Genomic DNA, 11,853 nt, shown 5'->3' on the forward strand with positions numbered 1-11,853 from the left:
CTCGCAGGACAGACAGTCAGTATGAGCTGTAGAACCAGTTCTGCTGTGTACAGTAGCTGTTACTTTGCTGGATCGTGGGGTAAGCAGTGTTTATACTGGTACCTTCAGAAACCTGGAGAAGCTCCTAAACTCCTCATCGGTGGCGCTAGTTACCGTGAGTCAGGGATTCCAGATCGATTTAGTGGCAGTGGATCTGGGACCGACTTCACTCTGACCATCAGTGGAGTCCAGGCTGAAGATGCAGGACATTATTACTGTCAGAGTTTACACGCCGTCAGTAGCAATGCAGTGCTCGCACAGTGTTACAGAGCCGTACAAAAACCCCCCAGACACACAGTACAGTTACCGCACCGCTGCACCTGAGATCCACTGCAGTTGACTCTTTAACTTATACTTTACATTTTTTACTTTTATTCAATACATTTTTAATTTTTTGATCACAGAAATACATAAACTGAAAATTAACATGCATTTCAAGGGTAACCATAAAATTTGCAGTTAATGAATGAATTAATTAAAATTCAAAGTAAGTTACAGATCATTAAAAACACGTTGGTGGTTTGAAACATTAAATGTTTTTAGTTTTTTGATGATGTTTGGGTGACATATTTCTCATCCATAAGAAATCATTGTAATTCAGCGCCCTCAAAGTTTTTATTTCCTGTCGGACTCCATATTCTACCACAAGACATCTGAAGATGTCAAACTGATGATGAAAAATGACCAAGTGAGACAGGAGGCCAAGAGTGTTTCCCGGCACTGTTCCTTTGTCTCATCTGGGACCCGACACCTTCAGTCCCCTTTAGCCCCTTCAGTCACCTTCAGTCAGTGTCTATTCCATCCTAATGTTGGTTTCTCATTCTCCAATTCGCTCCATTCACTGGAAACGAACCGGAATGTGTCCAGAAATGGTTGAGAGAAAACTAAGGCCACAGTTGTGACAATGAGGAGCTGCAGTTGTTCCGTCACCTGATGTCTCACAACAGGAGGCATGACACATTACTGTGCAAAACCCTTTTTTTACACGACACACATTCCTGCTACGTCAGTGTGATGTGCAGCAGCGTCGAGAGTCCAGACAGAGATCAGGGATGGTGCCGGAGGGTTTATTATGTCTTTATTATAACTGACAATAAGAGAGCAGAGCTCCAGCAACAAACAGCAAATGAAAGTGGTCTTTTGGGTCCAATAATACCAGCAAAAGTGAAGTTTTGCAAAACAAACCATAATGTTAAAATATCAGGCATTCCACCAACTGAGTGATAAATAGTGCAGAGCTTTATTTCCACTCCTTTTTCCAGGAATCATTTTCTCTTTTAAAGAAACCTGTAATGGAGTGAAGTGGCTGCACCTGGTACTTGTTTCCTCTTAAAGTGACCCGAGCAACAAAGAAAACCGGATGAGGTTCGAAATGAGAGAAGAGGGAACCTTCGGAAGGTCTGGACACAAGTGTCTGGGGCACAAGGGGAAAATATCTGCACATTTTTGGAAACACATGAAGTGAAAGATCAATTCTAGCTGAATTCCTTTTCCTGGGGTGAATATTGATGGAACTGTTACTGATTGTTATTATAGATGCAATTAAATGCTTTGGAGAAAAGCATCAGCTCAACTTATTATTTCAGCCTTTAAATATAAAGTAAGAATAAATGAATGAAAAAGATGCATGAACTTGGCAATAGAAGGAATTCCCTCTCGCTGATCAAACGAACATGGTGGGAAAGACCAAAGAGGGGCTTCATGACAGAATTTTAATAGGTGAAAGTTGAGCTGGAAATAAAGACTACGTGGTGGCGTCGAGTGAGATTTGTTGCGCTGATTATATCATCTTTTCAACACGAACCTGAATTTTGGCCAAGTGGAATGATGATAGAGTGAACAATTACAATAAAAACAATTAAAGTAATTTTAGTTATTAATACATGAAAAAAGAATGTTCTCAATGAAATACACACATTCATGTTTAGTTGCATTTAATTTTACTTATTTTAATGTTATTGAAATTAATATAATTACATTTATTTTAATTAACTAATTTGCAAGGTTGAAAAAAGGCATTACTTTCAAACTCTTCCCTGTTGTCACAATCCCATGTATTGATAAACTGCAAAACTGAGAAACCCAAACATGTTGTTCTAAACGATGCTGGGAAGTGCAGAGTAAAAACAAAGCAGCAAACTTTTAAATCACGGAAATTGACAGGTTTTCGTAAGTGTTTTGCATGAGGAGGTACTTTGCATTGACAGCACATGCTTCAGCACCCCGGTGGTGTTTATAGTCCTCAGGGTTCGACACGTCGTGACTGACAGCTGTGCTTCGTGGCGACAGAACAAGAAACTACAATGTCCTTTATCGCCGTTTTTATTGGGATACTTGGATTTTTCATTGATGGTAAGGAGCAAAGTATGACTGACATCTCTGTCATTTTCTCTCGTCATGAACATGTTTTCAGAACTTTAATACCTGTACAGTAACAATTTAATTTCTCTCACATTCCTTAGAATCCAGAGGTCAAGTCACAGTGACTCAGACTCCTGAGGTCAAAACTGTTCTTCCAGGACAGACGGTCACAATCAACTGTAAAACCAACCAGGGTGTTTTTGATAAGTGTGGTTCATCTAATTCCAACCCTTGTATGAACTGGTACCTTCAGAAACCTGGAGAAGCTCCTAAACTCCTCATTTACTATGCTGCTACCCGTCAGTCAGGGATTCCAGATCGATTCAGTGGCAGTGGATCTGGGTCCGACTTCACTCTGACCATCAGTGGAGTCCAGGCTGAAGATGCAGGATATATTACTGTCAGAGTTACCACTACATTAATAGTGTGGATCTGTTCACACAGTGTATTAGAGCCGTACAAAAACCCCCCAGACACACAGTACAGTTACCGCACTGTTGCACCTGGAACTCCTTGCTGCTGCTGAGCAGGAAGGTAACAACTTTATAATGGTAAAGTAGATCAAGTAAAATAAAAAACAACTTTCTTTGAAGGTCATATTTAAGATAATAAAAAGTATGTATTTTTATGAAAGAAGCAGTTTATCCATTCTGTATGCACAGAGCACTGAATTGAAGACAGTGTTCATGCCACGCCCACGTCGCCAGAGCAACGAGGTACACCTGGGGCTCGGCGCAGACAGACGCATGAAAGGCTGCGGCAGAGCAAGATCTAGCACGGAACCTTGCTGAGCCTTAGCATCTTCCTTACCCTCACGTCCTCTTCCCGGTTCCCTTGTCCCACTCCTTTGTCCTCCTCGACTCGTTGTGATTTGTGATCATCGACCTGTTTATCGACCTCACCTTTCGGCTTTCCCGTTCTGTGAGGATCGTGCCTCGGAGACTTTGCCTGTCCCGTGACAACGATTCTTGGATTTTCTATAATAAAGCCCTTTTGCTAAGCACTTGGGTCCGTCAACTTCCTTCCGGAACACACCACGGCAGTTCCTATAGTAAAGTTACTGGAAGTGCAGACATTCCACAAGCACACATAGGAAGGATTTACTCCTTTTTATAAATAACTGAACAAATTTTTTCCTGACAATGATGCTGTTTTAACATATAGATGATGTCAATTTTTTGATGTTCTCAGTGATGAAGTTCTTATTGACCACATAAGGAAGTTACACATCCACTAAATCAGGGGTGTCAAACTCAATTTCATCCCAGGCCACATCAACATCATGGTTGCTCTCAAAGGGCCGGTTGTAACTGTAAGACTATATATAGTATATGAATGTATCTACTCTTATTACATTGCATAATTACCTCTGCATTCGATTACTGCTGGTTTTGGTAAAAACTCAGTTAATACCTAGCTTTGAAAGTAGAAGCCCAGGACAAATAATGACAAAGTGTATTCAAGTGTACAACTATTGTACAGTTTATTTAAAAAATAAATGTGGTAACAAAAACACATGCTTGTGCTTTGAGCACACGATTTCTCTGTGATATTCTAAATTAAATTAATTCATGAAGTTAAGAAAAAATCGTTACTTATACATCAAAGATCATTTCATTCGTAAAATTTCATTTTACTGATGGACTTCACTTCTCCACCGCAGTGTAGATGTCCCTCCCTGTTGTCGTTCCGTGCATAACGACCACATCCAAGAGCTCCTGACAGACAAGTCTGCCTTCACACCTCTTAAAAAATGGCTAGATGCGCCGTATCTATCAGTAATGTCGGTACCTTCGCTTCGTCAACAGCTAACGAAAACGCCAGAAAACTACACTGTGATATTAATTAATAATGTAAAACATTTAATTTTGGATGTGGTGACACTGGGAGACTGTTTACTAGTGATGCATATGTATGTGTGTATGATGAGTCTTTTCTCCCCTCGGGCTTTGCTATAGGCTGGAATCTGTACATGCGCACTGGAGCGCATCAGCAAGTCTTCTTATAAGTTATACACGTGTGTGTGGCATCCAATAAAGATTTCGAAGGTGTTGGAAACCAACCCGGACGGACGGGCACCGTTTGTTATTTTCTGAAGCCCTAACGGTCTCGGCGAACCCGACAAGAATGCTCGGTTACAATAACCTGCAAAGAATTAGAGGAAGGAAATGCACTTAAAACGGTAAAAAAAATTCCGCAGTAAACAAACATGTTAAAGATGCATCTTATCGCTGTTATGAACTCATTAGGAGTTTTGACATTTATTTATATCATCATTTACCTTCATAATTTACCATCATTATTAACCATGATTTGAAGCTGTTTTCTTAAACCAAAGTTCAGTGTAACAACTAACTTCCACTGAAACAGCTGAAAACACTCAATTCAGACACTGAGCAGGAGAACAGAAATGTGCAGGTTGAATAAAATCATTTACATTAATTATTGTACAGTGTTCAGGGTATAACAGCGAATAAAAAGCTCTTACTTCCAACATCCAGCCTGGTTCCTCCGCCGAATGTGACCCACAGTGATTCAGAGTCTATTTGTGCTCGTACAAAAACCTCCTCAGAGGCTCGGTGTACCGTGAATGTACTGTGTTTACCTGCTTTTCATGGTAAATTCTAATTTACTCTCCTGACTGGCGGGTAAAAGAGAAGAATCACACCTGTGCGTCTATTTTTGTTAACATGAGGATTTAAAATAACATGTGAACTGGGTTATCCACTTCTTCCTTGACAAACTTTCTTCTTCAAATTATGAGAAAACTGTTTTCATCTGAACAAATTAACTGCAGAACGACGGGAAAAAGTAGAAAATTCTCACATAAAAAATAACAATCCTTATATTTATTTTAAAGAAAAGTGAGAAGCGACACTAAAACAGATGTATTAAAACAAGACACAGTGCTGTATATAGGAGAAGGTGTGTAAAAATACTTACTGCCAACATCGATCCGGGTGCCGCTACCGAAAGTCCACCACAGTGAGTGAAAGTGGTTGAGGAGCCGCACAAAAACCCCCAGTGCGTCTTTGAGTGCTCACTGTGCTTCCTGACCCTCATTTTACCCTCATTTTACTGTCACATTACGAGTCACACAACACTGCGTCATCTAAAAGAAATTTATTTATACTCTCTAATTAATTTACACTATTTCATTTATATTATATATATTTTATTTAACTAGTTATACTGTAATAATGTCACTCCCCTGGGCCTGGGAACGAGCGAAGCACCTGCGGTTAATTGAACCACTGGGATATAAGGAGCTCTGAGTCCATGCTGTGATGCGGATTCTTGCAAACACCTTTGTGGTTTTGCAGTATCAGCGTCTTTGCCGCTTGTTCCCGTGTTCCTGGTTTCTGACTCTCGCACGTTCTCCCTGACTACTAACTTTTGGATTGCCTGTATTGTGACGTTCGTGCCTTGCAAGACCTTCGCCCGCCTGTCCTTGATTTCATTTATGTCCAGTCCTACGAACCTTGCTGAAAGATTAAAACCAACCTGCAACTGAGTTCACTACCTACCTGTCTCTAGCCTGCTTGTGTCAAACATAACAAATAAATTTATACTTTATGTATATTTGTTTAAAATTTATTTATACTCTCATGTTTGTATACTCTGTAAATATGTTATTTATTTATTCCGTGAGCAGGGGGTGCGGTGGCGCAGTGGGTTGGACCACAGTCCTGCTTTTCGGTGGGTCTGGGGTTCAAGTCCTGCTTGGGGTCTCTTGTGAGGGATTGGCGTCCCGTCCTGGGTGTGTCCCCTTCCCCCTCCGGCCTTATGCCCTGTGTTGCCGGGTAGGCTCTGGTTCCCCGTGACCCCGTATGGGACAAGCGGTTCTGAAAGTGTGTGTGTATATTTGTTTAAAATTTATTTATACTCTCATGTTTGTATACTCTGTAAATATGTTATTTATTTATTCTGTGAGCAGGGGGTGCGGTGGCGCAGTGGGTTGGACCACAGTCCTGCTCTTCGGTGGGTCTGGGGTTCAAGTCCCGCTTGGGGTGCCTTGTGGCAGACTGGTGTCCTGTCCTGGGTGTGTCCCCTTCCCCCTCCGGCCTTACGCCCTGTGTTGCCGGGTAGGCTCCGGTTCCCCGTGACCCCGTAAGGGACAAGCGGTTCTGAAAATGTGTGTGTGTGTGTGTTTATTCCGTAATTCTGTGTCAGCTGTTTTTTGTCTGTAAATATTGGAAGCATCTAGAACCACAGCAAATTGTATGTGTGCATCAGGACACTTGGCCAATAAAACTCATTACGATAATGATTCAAAAGACAAGCAGTTTCAGTCAATGTGTCTGTGTGTGTGTGTGTGTGCTGAGCTCCTCTAGATATCACTTTACTCCCTTTTACCCTAATTAACTACATTATAATAATAAGGTTGCAGGTTTAAATCCCACCTCCAGCTGTAACACCCTTGAGGAAGGTACTAATCCTGAACTGCTCCAGTAAAATCACCCAGCTGTATAAATTGGTAAAAATGGTAAGTTGCTTGAAACTGTAAGTTTATTTGGAGAAAGTGTCAGCTAAAGGAGTAACTGTAATGTAATTCTGACCGGACAAGGTAAATCCAGGTGATTTTAGAGGGAAGAGTTAATGTACAAGACAGTCAGAGGATGCAGGATGCACCCCTTTCACCTCAACATGACCACTATTTCCCTCCACCTGGCTGCTTTGTGGTCTCACACACAAGACATCGAAAATCGAAAGCCAGGAAGGTCTCAAAGCTTTTGGCACTGATGCAGTAAAAACAAAAAACCCTCTGCCCTTCATAACTGCTGAATCCCTTTCACCATTCAAGAAGGGACCCAAACATATCCCTCTTGGACCAACTTCTCTTCTGATTTCCTAACTGCTCCATAAATTTGCACCATCTGTCACAATCACTTCTGTACTTCCTATCGAGGGTTGGTTCCTGTGTAAAAGTGACAATAAGGGATTTTTTTCTCCTTGTTTTATGTGGAAATTCATTTTCTGTTGAATTTGACTTTAATATTGTTTTATTAAATTACGGTGTTTTTAGAGGGGGTGCGGTGGCGCAGTGGGTTGGACCGCAGTCCTGCTCTCCGGTGGGTCTGGGGTTCAAGTCCCGCTTGGGGTGCCTTGTGGCGGACTGGCGTCCCGTCCTGGGTGTGTCCCCTTCCCCCTCCGGCCTTACGCCCTGTGTTGCCGGGTGGGCTCTGTGACCCCATAAGGGACAAGCGGTTCTGAAAATGTGTGTGTGTGTGTGTGTGTGTACACTGTGTTTTTTTCATAAAGGAAGAAATGATTACCATCAACACCTACTTTCTGCTGTGCTTTTCACATTTTAAGAAGGTGCCACTGATGGACTGTAGGACCTTGTTTGACTCCATGTACTTGGTCATGGTGGTGTCTGAGAGACGCTCTGGGATCAGGAGAGACTCAGGGAATAACAGTCAAGTGTTTCCATTCCTGTCTGAGTGTTGAGAGAGCAGTTATTCTGCGAACCCAACAGCCTCTTGCACTTCTTGTGTCATTGTGGATCGAATAGTGTCTCTGAAGTCCCTCTAGAACCTCCATGATACTGTACATTCACAGGCATTTCAGTTTTCAGTTATATGTGCTGTGTGTGCAAAGTGGATCCATTGCTTCTTTAATGGAAATAGAACATTTCTGGCATCTTTAATATGTCCTCAAAAGTGTTTATAGCTCTCATCTGCTTTATAATGGTGATGTCTTTACCACCCCTCCTCCCCATATCAACTGCAGTGGCTCTCAGCTGCAGCAGTGCAGTAACTGTACTGTGTGTCTGGGGGGGGGGTTTTGTACGGCTCTATAACACTGTGTGGCCACCCAGTTACTGCTGATGATGTGCCAACTCGGACAGTAATAATGTCCTGCATCTTCAGCCTGGACTCCACTGATGGTCAGAGTGAAGTCGGTCCCAGATCCACTGCCACTGAATCGACCTGGAATCCCTGACTCACGGTAACTTCCTGAGTAGATGAGGAGTTTAGGAGCTTCTCCAGATTTCTGAAGGTACCAGGCTAAACACTGCTTATCATATGATCCAGCATAGTAACTGCTACTCTCCCCATCAGAACTGGTTCTACAGCTCATACTGAATGTCTGTCCTGGGAGAACAGCTGTCGCTTCAGGACTCTGAGTCACAGTGATTTGACCCCTGGATCCTGAAACAGAACAAATAGTTATATTGATAAATGAAAAATGCAGTATATTTGATTTTGATCAAACTCTATCTCATATTTGCTCACAGAACTGTTCAGTTCAGCTAAAATGTATTTTGAACTCTTTTCCTTTCCACTGACCTTGAATGAAGACTAGAGTCTCCATGCTCCTACTTATATGACTCATCCTTTTCAAACTCCTGCTCTTCTCTTCCTGGGAGCAGGAGCAACTCAAGGAGCAGTCAGAAGTGACACCATTTTTGAACCGTTTGGTTCAACGTCTCTCACTGTGTGTCGAGAAGCACTTTGGATTTTTTGCTTCTTCTGAGTGGAACAAGCAAGTGGTGAGAGGTGGGGGGGTGGGGGCTGAGTGCTTCCGGTTGGGATTGACCAGTACTGTAGGTACCAGGGTGCTGATCCTGGTCAGCTGTAAGCAGCATCTTGGATGTGATACAGGCCACTATAGGAAACCAGTGAAGAAAGACGGGTGGAGGGGATGGGACACTTGGTGATGTTCTGGCAGGTCAAACACAAGATGTACACTGACATTCTGCATTAGATGATGTCACAACCATTCCCACACCTCAGCCTGGAGCACCTGGCATCATCAGTCAAACCACTCAGCTATAGGAGACACTTCTCAGCCTCTTCCCAGTTGCGGAATCTCATTGAGACAACCATCCTGTCTGCACACTACAACCTACCTCGCCCTTGTTTTCCCATGACCTGTTCCTCATCGGTTCCCAGTCCCCTTACATGTTTCCTTGGTAACGACTACAAGCCTTGTCCCCCGACCACGATTTTGGATCCTCACCACTGTCCAGTTCGCCGGTCGACTGAACATTCGCCCGTCCACAACCATGAGAACACGTCTCATACCTTGGTTCTGAATAAACGATCCTGCACTTGGGTCCAGCCTCCTCCGTGTCCTCTGTTCTCCGTAGTACATGGAGAGGTTTGAGAGTAGAGGCCAGAAGGATAGAAGGCGAGTTTTCAGACCCTTTATACATGTGGACAGAGTTTCAGCAGTTCTGAGTTAGAGAGACCCACAAGGTGGAGACATAACCCCCCAAAAATTAACAACATATCCTCTAACAACACATGGGAATCTTGCTCTACCTTTCAAACACAGCTGGACATGCCATACGCAAACACACATACACAACGGTTTTACACACCTCCCACCAACACTCCTTTAACCAGCAACACACCACCACACACAAACACACTTAAAACAAAAGGGATATGTTACAACCTGGAGGACAGAACGGTGTTGCCAGAGCAACCAAAACACAATTGTGTACACAAAGCCCATAATTGTCCTCAACCTAGCCCTAACCTGAACTTAACCTAACCAAACCAAACCCTAACTCCAACCTTAACATAAACCCTAATCCTTACATGACCCTGACCCTCACCCCGAACCCGTAACCCTAACCTGCCGGTAAACTACAGCCATCTTGCCATGGCTGTTATCTGTCAACTTTTCTGGGGTGAGGCCAATGCTCGGGAGAGGGATGAAGAAGAACAAGGAGGGTTGCTGGACACCTGTCCACTGCCCGCCACTGTCCAACCACATTAATGACGTCCAGCTTCTGCCAGTTATCAGTGTGGACATGTGAGCAGCTGGTCTGAAGGACTGGAGAGATTTGGGGAGAACTCCTATGGTGGGACAGTCACACTGGTGGTTTATCACAGAATATTTTCTGGTAACTGATGATTTTTTTTTTAATTTAAAACAGCCTTCTTCCTATTTTTGTTTGGTTTTCTCCATTTCTTCTGCTGTTCTGTGGCTTTCTTTTTCCTTCTTTCTTTCTTTCTTTCTTTCTTTCTTTCTTTCTTTCCATTTGTCTGTCTGTCTTTTATAGTATATAATTTCAAAACTGTATAATTTGCATGAGGAGCCACATGCTTCAGTGCTCTGGGAGTGTTTATAGTGCTGTGAATTTCACACTTTGTGACTCACTGCTGTCCTTCACACCAGCAGGACCTACAACAACAATGAGTTCTTCCAGTATCTTCATCTGGGCAGTTTTGCTCACACTCTGCATTAAAGGTCGTTTTTTTCTTTTGGTTTCAGATATTCATGTAATTTTTTCTGTTTATTTTTTAATTTTACAATTGTACTACAAATGTACAAAATGATAGAATGTTGATTTAGCAATATGGTCCAATATTAATAACCTGTCTTCCTTTCAGATTGTGGAGGTCAAATCACTGTGACTCAGAGTCCTGAAGCGACCGCTGTTCTCCCAGGACAGACAGTCAGTATGAGCTGTAAAGCCAGTACTCCTCTGACTGGGTGTAGCCCACCATGTCTCTCCTGGTACCTTCTGAAATCTGGAGAAGCTCCTAAACTCCTCATCTATCGTGTTACATCCCGTGAGTCAGGGATTCCAGATCGATTCAGTGGCAGTGGATCTGGGACCGACTTCACTCTGACCATCAGTGGAGTCCAGGCTGAAGATGCAGGACATTATTACTGTCAGAGTTTTCATTACCCTAATAATGTCCGTGTGTTCACACAGTGTTATAGAGCCGTACAAAAACCCCCCCAGAGACACACAGTACAGTTACCGCACTGCTGCAGCTGAGAGCCACTGCAGCTGCTGATTGGGAAACGGGTTGAAAACTTTTTAAATAATTTATTTAATATTATTACCATATATTGTTCAATTCTTAATCTCAGAAATTTATAAACTGCACTTTGGGTGTTGCTGAGGAAGATGATCATTATTGTGTAAACTGGTAAAGTGCAAGAACAGAAACAATCTGCTCAACTGTTTTGTCTTTGGGGGGCGTGGTGGCGCAGTGGGTTGGACTGGGTCCTGCTCTTCAGTGGGTCTGTGGTTTGAGTCCTGCTTGGGGTGCCTTGTGATGGACTGGTGTCCTGTCCTGGGTGTGTCCCCTCCCCCTCTGGCCTTATGCCCTGTGTTACTGGGTAGGCTCTGGTTCCCTGTGACCCCGTATGGGACAAGTGGTTCTGACCAGCGGGGGGTCCAGGAGAACTCGCCGACTTGTCCTTCGCCGATCACATCTCCATCAGGGAAATGTGGTAAAGTGTCTGGAATCTGTGAAATGACTGCAGAAGTGATTCGACAGGAAAAAGCAGAAGGGGACTTCTGGACTGGAGGGGAACCTTTTGTGTGCTTCGTTTTGTCAGGTTGCAGAAAATTGTGTATCTGTGTGGTAAAAATACAGTAGAGTGTCTATTACCTGAACTAATCGGGCCCGAAATTGGATTGGGTAATCAAATGGTTTGGAAAATAAAACATACATGATAATACCCAGTTTGTATGAA

General features: G+C 43.0%; 1 gene segment (V, D, J or C); it reads left to right on the top strand.

Annotated features, from left to right (window-relative positions):
- The first annotated feature begins 2,040 nt into the window (after nucleotides 1-2,040).
- On the top strand, nucleotides 2,041-11,146 carry LOC114909290 (immunoglobulin kappa variable 4-1-like). The segment is given in 3 exon segments: nucleotides 2,041-2,391; nucleotides 2,502-2,776; nucleotides 11,012-11,146. Coding segments are annotated over 3 exon segments (459 nt in total).
- Nucleotides 11,147-11,853: the final 707 nt, after the last annotated feature.

The sequence above is a fragment of the Scleropages formosus genome, chromosome 21 (assembly GCF_900964775.1).
Source record: "Scleropages formosus chromosome 21, fSclFor1.1, whole genome shotgun sequence".
Taxonomy (NCBI): Eukaryota; Metazoa; Chordata; class Actinopteri; order Osteoglossiformes; family Osteoglossidae; genus Scleropages; species Scleropages formosus.